General features: G+C 35.6%; 1 protein-coding gene across 1 annotated transcript in view; it reads right to left on the bottom strand.

Moving 5' to 3' along the window:
- Positions 1-4,067: 4,067 nt before the first annotated feature.
- Positions 4,068-21,986, bottom strand: part of LOC124643840 (organic cation transporter protein-like) — a 36,276-nt gene continuing 18,357 nt past the window's right edge. Inside the window, exons 3-12 of the mRNA XM_047182949.1 lie at positions 11,302-11,494; positions 10,400-10,529; positions 9,660-9,788; positions 8,946-9,138; positions 8,322-8,427; positions 7,532-7,782; positions 6,948-7,027; positions 6,280-6,455; positions 5,419-5,591; positions 4,068-4,923 (exon numbers count right to left, since the gene is read on the bottom strand). Coding sequence (XP_047038905.1) covers positions 4,725-4,923; positions 5,419-5,591; positions 6,280-6,455; positions 6,948-7,027; positions 7,532-7,782; positions 8,322-8,427; positions 8,946-9,138; positions 9,660-9,788; positions 10,400-10,529; positions 11,302-11,494 — 1,630 coding nt within the window. The 3' untranslated portion in view covers positions 4,068-4,724. The remainder of the gene's footprint in view (positions 4,924-5,418; positions 5,592-6,279; positions 6,456-6,947; positions 7,028-7,531; positions 7,783-8,321; positions 8,428-8,945; positions 9,139-9,659; positions 9,789-10,399; positions 10,530-11,301; positions 11,495-21,986) is intronic.

Raw genomic sequence — 21,986 nt, 5'->3', positions numbered from 1 at the left:
ATAGTTTTATTGGTCTGTTGGAGTTCTGCATCAGGTCTTCAAGTTTCGAAGATAAATTATAGCCTATATGTTGACCAGGCTTAATACTAATACAACAAAGAAAAAATCATTGAAATCCGTTCAGTAGTTCGGAAGATTAGCATGTACAAACAAACAGACATACAGACATACAGACATACAGACATACAGACATACAGACAGAATTTTTTTTTTGGATTTATGCTCCATTACTGTTTCTAAACCCCACCCAATTATTATTTTTTTAATATATTCAATGTACAGACACAGTTTTTTTACAGATTTATTATATGTATAGATTGGTAGGTAGGTATAGACTAGTTTTAACCAGTAAACCAGTCTGATAAGCAAATTAGTTAATTTGATGAATGATTTATATAACTACCGTACTAAGTTCATCAAAACCCAATCAATCATCATCAAAATTCAATCGGAGAGAATCGAACCCAAGAATCAGACCAACGAGCCAGTTAGGCAAGTATTGTAAGTTCATTTAGCTAAAATATATTACATGTATGGCTAAAATGGCCTTGCTGACACATCTGTCAATCAATTTGTTTGTTCTTTGACCAAAAATAAGGTTGAGTCAACGTTTATTTTTATACTAAGATCAATTTTATTATTTTTATGTTTGATGTCTGTTACTATGGATAATTTGTGGTTTCAGAGTATAGGTATATACTTAATGGTAGACTTGAAAAAATTGAACTCAAAAATTATTGCATATTTTTTTTTTACAATTTTTGTCCCGTCTATAAAACTTTAGAGTTCGAAAATGAATATTTTTATAAGTAGTTTTAAATAACGAAAAATGTTCATGGTTCTCGCTGTGGTATAGATTTGTCATGCAATGTACCCTGCAAAGAAAAGAATCCGTATGTACTAATATAATAAAATTTTTGTTTGTTGGTTTGTACCCTAAATTACTGAACCAATTTGAAAATTTATTTTACTGTAGAAAAGCTACATTCTTCCCGAGTAACATAGGCTATATTTTACCCCGCTACGGGCTATAGTTCCCACAGGACGCGAGTGAAACCGCTGCAAAACGGCCAGTATATGTATAACAATATCTAGTCTTCAAACAATCTAGTCTGTTTAAACAGGTTATAAACATCTAAAACATTTGCGCATAACACGATGATATCATCAATTAGTGTCATAATGACTGACTGATAAAAACTGTTGCTACGTCGGTTAAATGTCAGTCATAACTATCTAATGGGTGCACCAAAAATATTGTGTAATCCTATAATTAAAAAAGTCGTGGGGTTCGATTCCAGGTCAGGCAAGTACCAATGCAACTTTTCTAAGTTTGTATGTACTTTCTAAGTATATCATAGACAACAATGGCTGATAAAAAGGTGAAGGAAAACATCTTGAGGAAACCTGGACTATAAAGTCTGAAATCAGCAACCCGCATTGAGCAAGCGTGGTGATTAATGCTCAATCCTTCTCCGTGTGAGAGGAGGCCGCAGCCCAGCAGTGGGACGATAAACAGGCTGTAACAATCCTATAAGTATAATGGCGTCCAAGGTCGATTTCGACCTCAGCAGCTGTTCTCATATAAGGAGATCAGCCAACTGTGCAGGACATATTATAGTGCACGCACATTTGCTTGGACACAGGTGCACTCACTATTCCTTCACTCTCATAGCCCGATCGGACGGCAATCCGACACTACCAGAGAAAGATCAGGCGCAGGACTGATTTTTTCCGTGCTCTCCGATGCACGGGTGTATCAATTATCAATCACCAACTTTCAGGCTAGGGGCTGCTTTGTGAAAGTTTCTAAGACCCACTAAGCGATTTTGGCAAGTAATGGGTATCGAACCCGAGACCTCGTGCACAGTAGCAGCGCTTACGACAATCAGACCAACAAGAACCATTATTAAAGCAGAGTTTAGCTCGTGGCTAAGTCAAAGCCATGTGGATCAATCGATCATAAGGTTAAACAACGTCCGTGGATGGGTGACTATGTTGTTTTATCGAGTTCTTCCGTGTTTCGGAAGGAACAATAAACTGTAGGTCCCGACTGTCATTTGAACATCTTTGGCAGTCGTTACGGGTAGTCCGAAGCCAGTAAGTCTGGCAACCAGTCTTACCTAGGGGTATTGGGATGGTTGGGTAACTGGGTTGAGGAGTTCAGATAGGCAGTTGCTCTTTGTGAAGCACTGGTACTCAGCTACATCTGGTTAGACTGGAAGCCGACCCTGACATAGTTGGGAAATGGCTAGGCAGATGGTGATAGGAGTAAAAAAGACATAAAAATAAGCTTGCATAATATTTATTTTGTAATTATTATAATGTCCGTATTTATCACAGATTTTAAATATATTTTGCACCGTACAGAATGGCATTAATATACAAAAAATGCTGCTTAAATATTATTTTCACAAAGTATAGGTATTTTTTTAAATATTGCAATAACAGTTTTGGTCGTTATTTTTAAGTCACTTAAAACTATAAATGGCTAGTTAAGAACAGAAGTGATCCAAGTAACATTTTTGACAAAATGGAGCTAAGTCGATTTTTGGAACTTTTGAGTATGAAGTGAGGTTGTGCAAAAGTAATCCAAGTGCTATTCAGTACTTTTTCAAACAAACTCTTTTATGTTACGTTTCTGTATTTCAACAAATATTGCTATTTTCTACAATTAAATCAATATTTTTATCAAAATTGCATTTACTAAAGAAAAACAGCTATGAAAGTTTGAGTTATGTTTATATCTATCAAATAACAAACATATTTTAAATCATGTGCTCAACATAATTATGATATTCATAAAAACGCATTTCTATGAATATCTCAACTTTTAAAAAATGCTACTTGGATTACTTCTGTTCTTACCTAGCCAAATATTTTTAAATTATTTATGAGTACATTGTTTTAATTTTTTTTTCAAAATTGAATTCCTCATTTCATTATTTATAGATTTTTTTTCACAGATTTGAACGATTTTTTCAAAGATTGAGTGAGCTCTACATTTATTATTTTTTCGAAAAAATAATAAAATAGATTAAGGTACAGTTTTACTTGTTTTAAAATTACAATCGCAGTATATTTCCAAAGTGACTTGAAAATCTGACAACACAAAAAAAATAACTTAACTAAAAAGGAATAATTTACATAATTTTTTACTTAAAATTAATATTATTTACACTTAAAATTAAAGTAAAACTTAAGCTCAATAACTTACTTTTACTTTACACATTACCTTTTAATTAGGTAGTTTTCACATGATTTATCTTATATAGCTATAAAATTAAGTCTGAATATTATAACAACACAAAAAAGTCGTTCAAAATTCGAGTAGGTATTTTTACTGGCCGTAAAGAAAAAAAATATACACATATTTGTAAAACATTTTATGGTCGGACCGTTTTCCCTTGAAAACTGGTAATATCAACTGCATAAATTATAATGTAATATAAAACTGCAATATTTTTTTTACGGTTGAGATATCAATTTTCAAGGGCAAATAGCATTTTTTGTACCAACTGACAGAACAGCTGTCAACTGAAACAAGAAATCGAAAAAAAAATCTCTATTTTGTAAAAAAAGGTAAAGTTTTTGTATTTGTGCCAAATAATAATTTTGTCATTAATTATTTCAGACTTATTTTAAATTCTAAGACGTAAACCAATTCACGACAAATATTTATCTAAAATAGATTTAACGTTGGTTTTAACTATCACAATTAAATAAGGCAAGAATTATTTAACTTGAATGTCACTTAAACTCCTTTTCAGAGAAAATAATGCACAAATCGTTATTATTTAAGTAAAAAAACATTATCAAATTTTAAAATAAATTTAGTATTATTTGTCTGACATGACAATTTAAAAAATATACAAAAAAAAAAAACAGGAACTGATTCATTTGTAATACTAAAAAAAATCTGAGAAAAATAATTTTGAAATTGCAAAAAAGGCCAAAGAAATTTTGTTTTGTACTTCGAATTTTTTAATAATTATTTCTAATTCTGAAAATCGATGATTTGTAACAAAAAATAAAACAAATCTTAATAAGACATTTTCTAGTAAATGCCATATTTTAGAGCCTTTTTAAACACAAAAGGTTTTTTTTATTCATAATTCTTACAGCAAAGTGTACTGATATCAGTTTTTATCACAGTCCTATCATAATTTTAATATCTTTAAACGCTTAAATCTAAAAGCGAATAAACATAATTTGTCACTAAGAAACATATTTTGTTTGTATTTTATCTGAAACCAGAATTCACTCATTTAAGACGTTTTCGAATCTTTATTTATTAGAAAATCTCTTTCAAATTCTGGTTTCAATTAATTAATTAATGCATATTTCTTGACATATCACTATACATCCATCGGCCATCTCGAATTTCACGACCAAACGTCAAACAACTGTCAAATGCTATCACATTCCCGCCATTTTGTGACATCTGTCACTATTACTCTTTGTCAACAACTCTATGAATTTGTTGAGTTTCTAATCAACCAATCACAGCCTTTAGACAATTTTTAATACTGATTCAATATATTCAGAAAACTGTTTTACCCTTTAGTAAGTAATATATGCCTTTCCAAATTACACAATTCCATTTGAGATCATAAGAAATCACACCAACGCCATCTAGCGATTCACAAACCCAGTCTTGGTTTTCAAAAACGCCCAAAATTTTGTACAGATTTTTGGTAAAGCTACTTTGTTGGTCCTAGTGCTCAAACGATGTTCCTATCCTTGTTGACGTCGCGTCTTCGGTTTGAGGCCCTAGTCGAGGCCCTGATTGAGGCCCTGATGGAGGCCCTAGACCCTATGGCACTGGGAACTGCTCTGACAAACTCTTGGGGTTCGTTAGTGGAAACTGATGGTCTCTTCGTGTATTTTCCTGGATGCTCCTCATCTGATTCGGGCTTTTTCCTGTGGATAAGGAGTATGTAGTTTAGTGGTAGAAAGTATGGCTTGATTGTGCGTTAGTTAAGTGTCTAAAAGTGGAATATTCCTGTTGGAATCTATGTAGATTCTACAATGCACATGCCAAACGGGACCTTTTCCTATTTCAGAATCTATTACCTAATTACCTATGACCTATCCAAAAAAATTACAGGAAGATTCCCAATTGATTGCCAAATATACCTACTAAGGTATGTTCAAAAGTATTACAATGTAGGTATGTATATCGATAAAAAAAATAACAACATTAATAAATAAGTTTTAGGGTATAGATGTTAGGTACACAAAATAATTCCGAAATATTTCGAGATAAAATGACAACACATAAAATTCCTTACTGATTGACCCCTATAAGCAGGTGCTAGTATATTTCCTTATTAACACAATCTACAGCTTTCTCTTCATAGCTAAAGGGATATTTCTACTTCTTCATAACGGAATCCCAAAAATGACCTATCTTACCTGGGGAAACAAGGATTATCCCAGAACCTCTGGTCCTTGCCGAAGTTCTCTCCATCCTGCAAGGTCTGCGGCATCTCAGTGTCCATGGTCTCCGGGAGGAAGAGGCACAGCAGACCTCCTGCCACGCCGAGGACGCCCAGGATCAGGAGGGGGAGGTCTTGGGAGATATTGGCCTGTGGAGAAAGATCAAAGGTTGATTTTGGACATCAAATTATTTTTTGTATGTCAAATATTGATTGCTCGATTGATTTGCTCGTGTCCCATTTGAACTACTTCGCGAATTGGGATAAATGTTTCCTTTAGGCTTCCTTGAATAACGTTCTATGTATATTCGAGATTAAATAGGCTATCTAAGAAACAAGGAAACTCTGCAACTCTGTAACTTACTAATGTTTTAAGTGCGAAATTGTACTGTATGGGTTAAGTGCCTTCAAAATGTTACTAGCAATACACTCGGATGCACCAGGAAACTTAGGTCACCCACAACATAAACATCAATTTTATTAAAACAACTGTAAATATGGCTGAATCAAAAAAATTCCTCTGTGATCCATCATGTATATTGTAACCGCGTGTTCAAGGCAAAGTTTGGTTTCGCTAGTCATGTACGAGCCCATGAACGAAACCAAACTGCCGATATATGCCAGGGTGTCGTCGTCGACGGAAACGTCTAGGAGGACATCATCATTATCATATTGTAACCCTATTTGCGAATAAAAAATATTTTTATCTTTGCTCTGAATTTTCACTTTCAATATTAGAAGTAAACAGTTGTTTTATATTCTAGCTAAACTTAGACCTGAGTGTACCTAAAGAAAGAACGATTCTCTTTCCCCTTTTCTCTTCAAAACCTCAACTCACCAAATAAACAACAAACGGCGCCACAATAGAGGCAACATATCCCATGATATGTATCAACGCGACGCCCTGCGCCCTCACCACCGTCGGCAGTAACTCAGCCGCGTATTGCAGTCCTATGTTGTACGATATGTTGACGGCGAAACGACCCATTATGGCTAGAGAAGCTGTTGGTCCACCTGGAAGAAATAACATAAAGTCAAGTATATTCCAAAGACTATTAGAGATAATGCTACTCCACTTTGCATCAACACAAAATAAATATGCTATTTTGGGTCGCCAATGGCTGGGTATAGAAAGAAAGCATCTTAAGGATACCTGAACTTATTTTGAAATCATCAACCCGCATTAAGCAAGCGTGATGATTAAAGCTCATTTCTCTGTATGAGAGGAGCCCTGTGCTCTGCGTTGGGACGGTTAAAAAGGCTTATGAAGATGATATGTAAATTAACAGAGCGTAGCCTTTTCAAAACTATGTTGGGATTGGCTTCCATCGGCGTTAAACTGGATTGATGACAATGTTTATATAGAGTGATATAGAGATATAGAGTTATATAGAGTGACTGCCTATGTGAACACAGTGAACTCAGTTTTTCTGTTTCAGACATTGGATCTATCCAAGGAAGAAGGGAAAGAGAGAAGAATAAAGAGTATTTGTCGAATAAACTCACCAGCAGGTACAGCGGTAGCTAGGAGACTGAAGATACCGCTGATGACCATGGAACCACAGGCTAACCATCTACGACCCCACCTGGAAAGTAACATTATTATTAACACTTGCTTATACACTCTCCATATGATGCGATACCATAAATACATCTACCAAATAGTAATAGTAGCTTCCTCCAGCGCTTTTACGCGTGTCCCGTAAAAAATACTCTGCGCAGCTGGATAAAAGGTAGCTTATCTCAATAAATAGCTTATGTAATACTGGAAGCATTTGCACACCGAATCGGCCCTACTAGGCCTGGATCCTGAGATAAAGCGTTCAAACAAACTTTTCAGTTGTATAATCTACCATTATAAAGCTAAAGTATTTATTTTTCGTTTGAACACATTAATCTCAGGAACAACTTCAGGACCGGCCTTTCTCAATAAAAGGTCTATGTAACACAGAATTAATTTGTCAAATCAATCCGGTACTTCATGAAACAACACCGCACAACCAAAGAAACATACAAATAAACTCTTCACCTTCACATTCCAATAAAAAAACGCCATAAAACAAATCAGACCCTTTTGGCCCTTTGCATACCTGTCCAAAACAGCCGTCAAGAAAGTATCAGCCGGCAGCTCAGTAGCCGAAGCAATAGTAAACGTCAGGAAGATATCCAGCCCCAAAGATCCAACGTTTCTGACGTGGCCATCGAACACCAATGATATGGCCATCCAGATGATGATGAGAAGGATCGCGTTCCGTCTGAGCCGAGGGGTCTTGAAGAGGTCCAATACGGAGTAAGTCCTGCATTCTGCTTCAGATTCTTTGATTGTTTTTAGGGATGATTCCTGGAAAAAATGATTAGCATTAAGTATGTGTAACACATGCATTAGTTTAGTATTGAATCTACATCGGTGTCAGTTTAGCAGAAACTTTTCTAGTCTGAAATGAATGGAAATATGTACAAGGGTTATGATGATTATGATGATAGACGTGTAAGTTTTATTAAGCTACTGCAATTTTGGGTTCAAATTTTCGAATTCCGAGTCGGGCGGAAATCTCACAAACCTCTATGCATGGACTAAATTCCTTATTGTACTGACTTGTCATAATGAATTGTAGGTAAACTATTATAATAACATACAGACTGGCTGTCGGTGGCTGTTGTCTACAAGGAAATCAGCCAGGTTAGTTAGAGTTCACAAGACACAGGTGCACTCACTACTTATTCCTTCACTCCTATAGCGCGATGGGACGGTAATCCAATACCACCGGAGAGAGATCACAAGCACGACATTTACTTGCTCTCCGATGGACGGTATATCAATTACCAATTTCCATACTCCGGGCTACTTTGTGAATATTTTAAATATAAGTAATTACTTACCGTGAAATCGCTGAGTACTTTCTCCGGGATTTTGGTCTTGTTGATTCTCTCAAACTTCTTCATGATCGTCAGAGCTTTGTCTATCTTGCCTTGAGAGACCAACCATCTGGAAATAAGCAGTAGGTACTTAGTAAGCTTCAAGTTAGATTGGAACTTAGTGCGTTTGAAATAAGGCTCTATTTCGTTCGAACGTCTCTGAAAACAGATGAATGAGTCCTTTTTAGAACGTCGAACAATGTTTTGCTATAACTTTTGTTTTAGGAACAGCTGATTTCTGTCTCAGATATCATATGGTTTTAAATGCAAGTGCCTGGTAAACACTTCTCATCACTAACTTTTAGATCGCAAAGCGAGCATTGATATTTAACGTGGCAATACCACCAGCCTATTGGGTAACTACTGAGTGAAATCGATAAGGACCAATATTTGACGGCCTTTATTCTCTACTTAATATAAGTTTAGTTATATAAAAACTTGTAAATAAGATATTATGTAAGTATTTATTTATTAAATTTTTTAAATACATGCACTCCAAGCTTTTGTTTTTCAACCTCGACACGCAAAAATCGGTACCTATCAGACTAATAGTTCTATAAATAAGCATGTTTAAAAGTTTTACCATACCTAGCACTCTCAGGAACCATCCAAGGCGTCAAAATAGCCAACGCGAAAGGCAGGCTAGTCCCCAACGCGAACATTCTCCAATCATCAGCCCATAACGCGATCCACGGCAGCAGGGAAGCAGCCAGGGTGAAGAATAATGCTATAGACATGTTCGCTACGAAGGTACGCCATTTTGGTCCCACGTATTCTAGCACTGGAATTAAAAAGAAGAAAATTAGTTATGTATGATATGATCATGAAAATTTGAAGTGAACATGGGATGTTGTAATCTGGTGAAGAAAAATTTATGTGATTTCATTGCTATATGTATTTGTTTAACTGATTTTAGAAAAAAAAAATCTTTTGCAGTGCATCAAGAAATTCGAAAATTGCTCGATTAATTTTGTCAGAACCTTTGAGTGACATTGCTTCAAGACATGACAAAACTAAATAATATACTTATTTTTAAAAATCTGTTTGAATTATTACGAAGTCACACATTTGTTGTTTTCGATAAAAGTCACATAAATTCCACACAGTTTCCTGACCTCTTTCTTTTCATACGATAATTAAAATCATTTACTTTACAATGTCTGCAAATAGAGTACAAAATCAGGCCAAAGTTCTCTCTATAATTATCTTACGTAATCGAATATTCCTTTGGCAATACCGTAGTCAAGAAAGGTTAGGAAATACCATTGAAAATTAAGGGGAACTATCGTTTATTATACTTACCAAGAATATACATCATAGTAAAACAGTTATCAAACGCTAAGCCCACGAAGAACCGACAGAGTGCGAAGGTGAGGAAACTGTCGCAGAATGAAGTGCCCACTCCTGCTATGAAGCCCAGGAGATTCGTGCCTGGAAGTCAAAAACATTCATGTTAGTAAAGGACTGAGGTTTTAACCGACTTCAAAAAAGGAGGAGGTTCTCAATTCGTACTAATGTATTTTTAAACCCTAATAAGATAAGAAACGTGAAAGTTTGTGTGTATGGATGTTTTATCCTCTTTCACACAAAAGCTATTCGGTGGATTTAAATAAATCTTGGCAGTAGTAATTGTAGCTCATCAGAATAATAAAAAGGCTTTTTTATCCGAGTGGGGAAACTAGTCCTCTCGGAACTTGGGCGAAACTGTAGGTGGAGGGTTGTAATGTCATAGTCAGGCGTATACGTGCATCGTTAACCTGTTGACCTTATCCCAATCAGTTATTAATTGCGTAAGTTATTTTTCAAATAAGCCATCCATATTTTATTCGGTCATCCTTTCTATCCATCCTGATTAAGCCTGACAGGTATTTAAAAGCCAGAAAGTCTTAGGCATATGCCCAGCCCAGATAACTGGGCTAAGGAGATCAGGTAGGCAATCGTTTTTTATGGCACACTGGTACTCATTTGCATAAAAATAGTCTGGGAGCCGGCCTCAGCATTGTTGGGCAAAGCCTAGGCAGAAGAAGAAATAGAAGACTCACCAACTAGAGCAGGTATTCTTCCATATTTATCAGCTATCCAGCCGAAGACCAGACCTCCCACGATCGCTCCACAGAAGAATATGGCCTGAGCTGTAGCTGCTAAGTTGTCCTTCTCACATACCCAGTCCAACTGTAAAAAGAATGAAATTATTATTTAAAACCTTTCACTTCGAAATAAACTGTACTTATCTTGCGATAGGATGATTTTTCAGACAAAAATAATGCTACTTTAAAGGAAAAATACATTACTTCAAAATTGTGTTAAAAACAGTACTTTTCCAACGTCAAATATAACTTGAAAAATGATTGACCTTCACCACTACCTGACTATGTGTTTTTGCTGGGAAGAAGAAGTGGCGCAACAAACTCCCCAGCAACACATGGCTATTTTTTAAAACACAGGAAGTTGGGAGAGGGCGATGGGGGCATTTTTTTGTTTTGGCGTTCGAAAAGCGCTATTTTGCAGCTAGTTTTTGGATTGAATGATTTTATCGTTTGAACAAATGATTTTGAGTTTCTATTTTCACTAATATCATAGAGCTAAACAGTTTGTTTGTCTAGGAACTACTTGACCAGGTTGACAAAAATCTTTCGATGTTAGATAGCCCATTTATCGAGGAAGGCTATAGGCAAATTTTTGTCCGGGTTCATGAAGAAGTTCCCATAGTGTGCGGGTAAAACCACTGGCAGAAGCTAGTCAGTTATGAACTGCGAGGGATATCATCATGAAAGAAGTATAGAGTAACATCACTAAATTGCACTAAATCTCCAACAGTGTTGCACCTAACACTTATTTTTCACCACCGTCTTAAGGTAGACTGAAAGAGAACGCCTAAGGCGTTAAGTCCGCCATTATAAATTGTGCAAGAAGTATAAATAAATAAATAAACGAAAACCCTTACCTCCGAAGCAATAGTATCATAAGGCACATCACTCCTATTATACTCCCATCCGAACTGGCACGGCACTACCGCCCACTCATCATCAGGCGTAGTCCTGCCTTCAGCGAGTGCTTGAGCGAAGTCTGTGGAGTACATCTTGCATCTATCGTGGGAATATGGTCCATTGTTTGAGGGAGGGATTGCTAGAGCTCGCCTGGAAATGAAATGAAAATATTTATTCGCCGAGATATGGTTTACACAAAAGGTGGTAAAAACAAAAAAAGTCACTTAACATAATCTCGCCTTCGGTAGGCATGCGAAAATTATAACATAAATTATGCTTAAACCTATAACCACAGATTATATAATAGTTACTACGTAACAGATAGATCACTCCATACAAAAAAGTCCATACCTACTGTTATAAGCACCTACAAGTTCCCCAACTACCTACAAATTCCTAGCTGCGTTATAAAATTAACCTTAAAAGCTCGAGCGCTTGATTGTTATTCCAATGCGATAGCGCACAGTTCAGTGACCGCAACCGTGCCGTGGCCGTGCTTAGGGTTGCTTCTTACAATTTATTAATATTTAAGTAGGAAAACAAAATTACGCTTATTTTAAGATAGCCTTTTTTAAAACTGAGTTTTTAAATAAAAAGTAATATCAAGAATATTTTTCTTTAGTTAACTATTGTATTGCCTACTAAAATGGAGTATGGGTACATATTACTAAATATTACCTAATACGAGGTAAGTACGTAAAGCTTTCGTCAAAATCAAAGGCGGTTTCCAACTATTTTTCGAGCACAAGTGCCATACCCCATATGGTACAACTCCGTCGAGTCAACACTCTACCACCAATTTTAGGTATGTATCAACATACATACCTAAAATTGGTTTCTGCGTAGCGACACGCGTAATGTTCCGAGTCGTCATTAAGTTGGACCAGAACTACATATACCTACTTACACTCGAGATGTGTTTTGAGCTACAAAACTCACAATACAGTTCATATAACTAAGGAGGTATCTAAAGTAAAATAAGCACCTAATGATCTCTGTTGTTAAAATCATAAAGTAAATAAGTATTAATTTATTAAAAAAAATAGAATTACTAGATAAGTACATACATATAAAATGTTTCTAAATCTTACAATAGTCGCATATAAACCAACACAACTCAAAATAATCCATCAGTTTGTGAGGTAGCTTAAAAAACCTAATAAAAACCAACAGCATAACATGCCACGAAATAAAAATAATAATATTGGAGCGCGCGCGGCGCGTGTGACTGTTGAAAGCCCTGAGCCGCGTGGGGCTACCGGTAACCCAGCGAGCGGTAGGCATTTATCGCGCGCAAGTACGTCGAGTGACAGAGGCCTGCTATAACGCTTATATATAAAAGCTAATTTCTATAATTAAAATATTCTTCTATTGTGTAGAAGCACCCTTCAATAAGGCAAGCTTTTAACTTCTTTTTAAATTTTACTTTAGGTAGCTCCCCTAGCTAGGAATGAAAGAAAGAAAGGTGTAAGTAATGAGTAGGAAAAAAGTATTTAATGTTATAATAGTATATTTATGAGAATGAAAAAAGGTGTAAGTAAATGGCAGGAAAAATGTAGATATTTAATGATATAATAGTATATTTATCTAGGTATAGTATTTTCTATGGGCCTGAGATTTTAAAAAATAAAGGATCCGCAGCATGTGTATAAAGTAAATACGTTTGTTGTATAAAATGCTCCCTCAATTTATTTATTTATTTATTAAGTACACTATGGAGAACTTACAGCTAAACAAAAACTAAACAATAGAAGGAGACATAGTCGACAGAGAGCCAATTAAGTCCTCGCTTATAATATCAGCCTAGAAATAACGTGATCACACATCAGTGCAACGTTTTTAGAGATAATAATATAAGTTTTACACAATAGCATTTTAAACACAAAGAGAAAAAAAAATGAGTAGGTATAACTAAATTTCAAAGTAATATACTAAATCTGGGCTACTAAATTACTTGAAAAACTTAAGGCTCAACGACCTTCTGGCTGCCGCCACACTTGTTGAGAAAGGATCCAAATCATTTACTTGTTTTATTCTAGTTTTCAGTACCTATTTGTCGTTATAGTGGCAAAAGTTAGCTAATGTGTACCTCTTCTGTAGACAACTGGCTAATTATTACGGTTCATGAGATACAGAATAGAGACAGAAGGAGAGTGAAGTCTTAATAGTCCCTACTATTCCCATTTATTTACTGTTCGAGAACGGAACCCTAAAATAAAATATAATTCGCTGTCTCTCAATCTCTACTTATCTATATAATAAAGTTTGTGTGTTTAAACACGCTTATATCATAAATTACTGAACCTTTTTTAAAAACTCATTAAATGTCCCATAACCCATTTATCGGGAAAGGCTATAGGTAGGCTATTTTTTATCCAACTGCGCATAGTAATTCCCACAGCACGTGGGTGAAAACGCTAGCGGAAGCTAGTTAGTAACAAATTCACGATTTTCACGTTTAACTGAAGAAAACTAAACAATTGTTCGTTTCTTGTTTACTTTTTTTGTTTTAATATCGTGTCTATTACAAATTACGGTCGGAGCTTCCGCGGTAAAAAGCATAATACTCCTTTTTTGAAGTAGGGCAAAAAAATGTTTTGTGTTCGTTCATGATGTAATTATTATTATTTGTTGACACAGACATTGAGATTATGAAGATTTTTTTCTGGAAATTGGTCAAGCGTGGGTTTCTGGAAATTGGTCAAACTTTGTTAAAAATAATATTAATACAAGCAAAAAAGAAGCAAAAAAAATTAGTTTACCTACATTTCAGAAGTTGCCAGAAATTATAAGGAGAAAGCAAATTAGACCTAAATGCGAAAGTTGGTATGAAGTATGGCTGGATGTTTATTTCTGTCACACGCAAAAACTACTGGATGGATTTTGATGATAAATAATATACTTAGCAGTAATCTATATAGCTTACACATCAGAATAACAAACATATCTATAGGCCGGAACCGAGAAATAGTTCCCTCAGGAAGCGGGTTACGCCGCTGACGGAAGCTAAGTAGTATGTAGATAGACATTTTTTTTGTTAAAACACAAAGGGTACGCTATTATAATAATCGGACAATTATTATTATTATAACAAGGGCGAATAGATCACGAATTAAATACGTGTTTCGCGCAGAAGGTTAAAACATTTGCAAATAATTACTGTTGTATTTTTTTATGGAATCAATTGTCAGATAACCGGCCTACCTGATGATAAATGGTTATCGTCACTTATCAAAACTTTTAGAGAAACTGCACACTGCAAACTTTTTGTCGGCCGATAGTTTGTCTGGACTTATAAATCAATATGGAGATGTGATGATGATGATGGCGTCCTCGGCCGATTTCGGCCACGGCGGCTGTTCTCATTTAAGAAGATCAGCCAGCTGCGCAGGACATATTATAGCGCACGAGCATTTGCGCAGACACAGGTGCAATCACTATTCCTTCACTCTCATAACCCGATGGGACGGCAATCAATCACCAACTTCCAGACTACGGGCTGCTTTGTGACAGTTTAAGAAAACCCACAAAGCGATTTCGGTCCGACCCGGGAATCCAACCCGAGACCTCGAGCACAGCAGCCGCGCTTGCGACCACTAGACCAACGAGGCAGTCATGAAGATGTCGTGGAGATGTATGGTAGTTACAAAAATCAGGAAGGTACTTTCCAGCCAGATCGTCTTTCACACAATCCTGAATTCATCCCTCGAAAATTTCAAATCGCATTTTCGGAGCCTTTAGGCTACATACAAATAACAATCAAATAAATAAAAAAAAACCTTATTTATAGAGACAATGAGATCAATGAACCGTTAAACTATTCATCATCTCCCTGGCCTTTTCCCAACTATGTTGGGGTCGGCTTCCAGTCTAACTGAATGCAGCTAAGTACCAGTGTTTTACAAGGAGCGACTGCCTATCTGACCTCCTCAACCCAGTTACCCGGGCAACCTAATATTGAACCGGTAAACTATTACCTACTATACATTAATGAAAGTAAAAAAAAACACCGGATATTAATATCCCAACTGTATCAAATAACTCTAATATTTAATTAAGGAAATACAGTTTTCGTATAGTTCACGTTTAGTAACAGTCATTTGTTTTGACCACGGAGGTTTTGACATTGAACACGATTCAATGACCTTTTCTTTTGTTTGAGCAGCCTTAACATAAGGTTACAGAGTTTATTGTGGATTTAGGTTATCAGCCAGTTAAGTGACGAATTGGTTAAAGCACGAATACAGCGATAATGTAAAAGTCCTGTTTCTGAAAACAATTGTTAAGGGTCTTTGAACTTGGGTCTTAACAACAATGAGAAAGAGGAAAATTGATTATTTGTTTTTGTACTCAAAGCTCCGAAATAACTGAACCGATTGGGAAATGCTTTCACTGTTGAGAAGTTTCATTACGTATCCCCGGGTGGCATAGGGTTTATTTTATCCGCTTACGGAAAGTAGTTTCCACGGGACGCGGGTTCAAATAGTGGTCTAACGGCATATTCTAGCGCGAAACCATTGAAATACATATCTAGAGCTACATTATATTGACTCGGAAATGTAAAGAAACTAGCTGTTCCCATCGGTTCCACCTGCATCCCGAGAAAACTACCTCTCTCACCTGGATAAAAAGTCACTGATGTCCTCTCTAGACTGTGTATCAAACAGTTGAATCGGTTCAGTAGTTTTGACGTCACAGACAAACAGAGTAACTTTCGCATTTTCGGGTAAAGAACCAACCTCTCAAGTCTGAGTGTGTGAGTTCCATTCCAGGTCACTGAGGGACCAATGAGCACTTGGCCGGTTTTATTAGTATGTAATTTGAACCAAGTAATTAAACTAAAGTACCTAATTTAAAATTCACATAATTTTAGATTTTAATTAACAAGTTCATTCATCTAATCTTAACAATTCAAATAATAAGAGGGAAATATTAAAACTAAGTATCAAAATATGCCGCGGGAATCGTGCCCAAAAGGCTGGCTGCATTGCCACGCTGGATGGCAATGCATATCCTTTGGTCGAAGTATAGTATAGTAATCTGTAATCTGTTGGCCAGCCCTCTGGTCACGAGTGGACCCCACTAATCGCTTACTGATTTCTCGAAAGAGTCGCCGGTTTTATAAACTCTTTTGCAAAAAAAGCGGGCACCTATGCGAAATCTTAGTTTTAAGGACTTCACGTGTATTTCAAGTAGTATGTTTCTAGCATCAATAGGGTTAGCCAAGCATGCGTGAGAGTGTATACAAAATTCAAATTTAGAATACACTCAAACTAAGATTTCGCATAGGTGGCCGCTTTTTTTGCAAAAGAGTGTATTTATTTCAATCTACATTTATGTCATTACCAAAACATATTTCACCAACATCCACCACTTATCTCAACATTTCCTTCACCAAACTGTAAATCACTACAAAACTTAAAATTCCGCATTTTTTGTCGCCCTCCACGAATAAGCACGTAACTAAGAACCGTGTAAATGTTCCAGTGGCTGTGCATTTTAAATACACTTACAGCCTTCTGCAGGACGGACGTCCGGCTCTTCACACGGATGACTTGTTACGGGAATAATGTGTTTTTTGTTACAAAAACAGATGGGTTTTTGTGCTATTTTTAGAGCTAAAAGAGGTTAGACTTAGGTAGTATTTATAGTTGAGATAAATTAAAATTAGATTTACGGTAGAGAACATTATACTTAAGACGTAACACAATTTAAAACGGCTAGATTTTTTTTTTGTATGATATTTTATGGTTTTTGTTTAGTAACAGTTTTTTACAAATTTTACCTGATTCTAAAGATACTACTCATAACTTTCTTTAATCTGATCTGATCATAAAGGATAACTTCTATTCGTTTTCGAATAAAATATAGCCTGTACCTAATGGTACTGTTACTCAACCGATTTCAAAAATACTTTCACTGTTGGAAAGCTACACTCTTCCCGAGTAACATAGGCTATATTTTATCCCGGTACGGGCAGTAGTTCCCCCTGGAATGCGGTTGAAACCGCGGGAAAATGGTTAGCGTATTTGTAGTTTACTGGTACTCAGCAGCATCCTGTTAGATTAAAATCTGCTTAACCTCATGGCGTGAAGTCGTGATGAGATAAAAATAACAATCGAAATTGGACTTATAGACGCTAAAGTATTATATTTATTTTTTATAATAGCATCATTCGGAGAATATAAACTTGCGGTTTAACAAAACATGTATAAAAACTTCGGCCGCTGTTTTTTTTTCTATGCATGTACATCGATTACTCCGAGGTTTATAGACCGATTTACGTGATTATTTTTTTGTTCGACGCGGAATAGCTGCCAGTTGGTCCCATAGTCATCAGGTCAGGATCTGATCATGAAAACCCTGAGAAATCGAGGGCAACTTTCGAAAGTTGCAGGCATACATAGGGTAAAAACTTGACACTCAGGTGTATGCCTAAAAACACTATACAACAGTGAAGGTTTGGAGCTGACCTGATGATGGAGACCAGAGAGGGTCAAGGGAACTCGACAACTGAATATGTAAACTACCTCGTGTTTAGGCTTATATTATTTGTATTGACGAGACCTTTGCAAAAGTGAAGGTTTGGAGCTGACCTGATGATGGAGACCAGAAAAGGTCGAGGAAAATCGACAACTGAATATGTAAAATACCTCGTATTTGGGCTTATATTCTTTGTATTGATGAGAACTTTCCACTTATATGGATAGGGACAACTATTCGTATCACTGAAAAGCTGTAAATAAAAAAGTTTTTTTTTTTGCTTTTTAGTGTTTTTGGAAGTCGGTTTATTTTTTTCGTAAAAAGGTTTTCTTATGAAAGATTTAGCTTATCATATCGACTGCAAGCAAGCAATACCTCCTATCTGACATTTTTGTTTCAAAAAACCAAAAAACTTGTATCTACCATAAACTACCTTTAGATTCAAAATAAAAACAAAAAACTTTATTAATCAATACTATGCTTAGAAAAAGAAAACTTGGATTTTCAGTATCTCATTATACCTTCCTCGGAATAAGGATTTTATTAAGTTTTATTGTTCCCCTTTAAAATCCACCCGGAGTCAGATAGGAGGTATTGCTTGCTTGCAGTCGATATGTAGGTATAATTTATACTATTTTGAAGGCAGGAAAAAACGGTAATACAATACCCTTATCATCTGCCTAGTCTTTTCCCAGTTATGTTGGGGTGGCTTCCAGTCTAACAGTATGCAGCTGAGTACCAGTGTTTTACAAGGAGCGACTGCCTATCTGACCTCCTCAACACAGTTACCCGGGCAACCTGGTAAGATAGGTTGCCAGACTTACTGGCTTCTGACTACCCGTAACGACTGCCAAAGATGTTCAAATGACAGTATTACAGCGTTTTATTATTTACAATCTTTAATATTTATGGTATTTTGTGGTTAACTGTACCAATGTAAGGGTTATTACATTTTGCGGTTTAAATTGCCCATCTGATTGACGTCAATCAAACATTATAAGTATTTATAAGAAAATAATAAAAAACTGTTCGAGTTACATCCTAAAATAAGTCTGTCTCGAAGATTCATATGTATCTTGGGAAACTACACTTTTCGTACCCGGACAAAATATAGCTGTTGACACTCACAGATAATATTTTTGTCTATTGGTAAAATCAATATTTTTAATTTGTTCAGTAGATCCAAGGATTTCCCTTTACAAACTCACAAACTCGTAATAAATATTACGAAAATATACCTATACTTATCTTTATTTATTTAAGAGGCTCAAAAACTTATGAACCGTGTCAAAAATTATTTCTCTGTGGTTGGGAAGCTACACTACCCCAGGTGACATAGGCTATATGTATTTTCGGGCATTGCAACTATTTGCCACGGGACGCGGGTGAAACCGCAGGAAATAAGTACTTAGAAGTATCACCCAGTGCCGATAAAAAAGTTTGTATGAATTTTTCCCCGGGATATGGGAAAAACCGCAATTATTTTTATAAGATTGATATTTACTGTAGTGTGTTTATGATTGATTCTAAATTTATCTTAAATGAATAATTTATAAATCAATCAAAGTCCATCCTGAGTGTTTTAAAGTATAATTTTATTGAAAAACATACTAGTTTCTGCCATTGGTTTCACTCGCTCTATGAGGTAACTACTTCCCGCCCCTTCTTTTTCCGGATTCCTCACATTTATAATATTACTAGTATCTGAACTATTATAGAAATACTTCCTGCACCCGTATAAAAAGTGTATGTGTATAGTGTGTGTGTCCTTGGCAGTCGTTACGGGTAGTCAGAAGCCAGTAAGTCTGACACCAGTCTTACCAAGGGGTTGCCCGCATAACTGGATTGAGGGGGTCAGATAGGCAGTTGCTCCTTGTAAAGCGCTGGTACTCAGCTGCATACGGTTAGACTGGAAGTCGACCCCAACATAGTTGGGAAAAGGCTCTGGAGATGATGACCCGGATAACTAGTATGTAGGTACCTGGTAGCTAATTTGACTATTGAAATTTAATCTAAATCCATTTATGTATGGCCTGACTGATTTTTGGTACAGTTGAGTCTTGACAGTCAGAACCAATAATGCTATTTCATAGATGTAATATACTTCAAACAAGATTGTGCACTCTCAAAATATATATTTACGAAAATGAACTCTATTCCAACGCAATAAGGTACTAAATTGGTTGCATAATACACAGAGGCAAATCCGAGCCGAGAGGGATAGTTCGAACGGAGGCCGTTTGTCTCTTTCTGACACCTTGCCAGCATAAAAAAATGATGTGATCAACAGTTTTTTTTGCCAAAAAAAACAATTGAATCACTTATATTTTTATCTTAATATAACAATTGTAAGTCAACAAATTAATAACAATCACATTAATTTATTCGTATTTATTCTTAAAACATAAACAACATAATTTTTTATTTTGCTTTTTTTATTTTCTAGCGGTAACCCTGAACATTCCTGGCGCGTAATCAGCATTTAAAATTTTGTTTATATTTTTTTTTGTATTAAATCAATTTAAACTATTTAAATGGTGAAAAAGTGTTGCTTTTATACTTGTGAAAGTGAATCCTATGGTGGTTAAAATATATCGTTCCACAGGTAAGCTAATAATAACATTTTCGTAAATCAAACAACTAGGGTGCCCATGAATTCTTGTAATGAGTCTAAATATGGGTGATGGATTTTAAAACTGTTGTACTATTGTTATAGCTTCCCAAAAAATGAAGAAATTTGATATAAATGGCTCCGCAGTCTATATGTGAAGCAAAAATACAAAAAAATCAGTCTGCACTTCGAATCTTCCCGTTTTTATTACTGCTAATTCCCGCTAATTATTAAAAGCCTATATTAGTATTTTAAGGTCACAAACTGCGTAAGTTAAAACTTCAATACCAATCTGTGTTTAATAATCTTAGCAAAGTCGGATTGGTCTCACATAGCTTAATCTCATAGTCACCCTATTAGAAAGGGACAGACGGCCTCCGTACTAATTGTTTCACTCGGCTCGTTTTTTGTTTAAAGTTCAGTCCTGTTCACTATATTATGTCTATGTGCTATGTTCCCTTGAAATTGACAGCTGTCAACTGCAAACAAGATTCGGTATCCCTATTAGTAGTTTTTGCAAAAAAAAGAACACAAATCCATACATACAAACATTACCATTTAAAAATAGGATGTTTCATGTAATTTGAAACATGACGATTGCAGATAAAATAGATAATTGATTTGATGATTTTATTACGAACTTCTAATGCATTTTTCATAAGTTATAACACTTATAATTTTATACCAATTTATTTTATTGACGTCTGTATCTATTTAATTTTTACGTCGTAAATTAAAATATCATATAATGCGCAGATACATATTTTTATAGAAATATGTAGATATAATGTGATTTCATAAAAACAATGAATTAGCAGGCTGTCATTTGAACATCTTTAGCAGTCGTTTCAGGTAGTCGGAAACCAGACTGTCTGACCACTAGTCTTACCAAGGGGTATTGGGTTGCCCGGGTAACTGGGTTGAGGAGGTCATATAGCTAGTCGCTTCTTGTAAAACACAGGTCCTCAGCTGCATCTGATTAGACTGGGAAGCCGACCCCAACATAGCTGGGAAAACGATAGGCAAATGTGGACCTATTTTCGTGTAGCGATTTCTTTCGAAAGCTTTTCTTGTTTGTTGCTTCAGAATTCTTATAATATTCATCATCTCCCGAACCTTTTTCCCAACTATGTAAATAAACTTCGTTAGTACATTTTATGACCTGTGTATTACTTAGTACTTGTATATTAATGCAGGAAAATCTACTATATTTATATAACAAATAATTAAAAAGAGGCTCCACCATGGCGCATATCTCAAATAACCCATAAACAATTAATGCTACATCAACATTATAAATTGCAAAAAAACTATGTTATTTCCAATCTACACATTTTTTTATAAAATTTACACTTAATCGTTGATAAACCCGTGTAAAGATTGCTTTGAAAATTAATTATTTATAACAATTTTAATGATCAATTGACGATCATAATTGTATAAATTAGTTTAAAAATCATCATCTGCGTAGTCTTTTCCCAACTATGTTGGGGTTGGTTTTCAGTCTAACGGCATGCAGCTGAGTAGGTACCAGTGTTTTACAAGGAG

Source organism: Helicoverpa zea, chromosome 28 (assembly GCF_022581195.2).
Source record: "Helicoverpa zea isolate HzStark_Cry1AcR chromosome 28, ilHelZeax1.1, whole genome shotgun sequence".
Taxonomy (NCBI): domain Eukaryota; kingdom Metazoa; phylum Arthropoda; class Insecta; order Lepidoptera; family Noctuidae; genus Helicoverpa; species Helicoverpa zea.
Note: the sequence above shows the minus strand (reverse complement) of the source record. Positions and strands in the feature narration are given on the sequence as shown.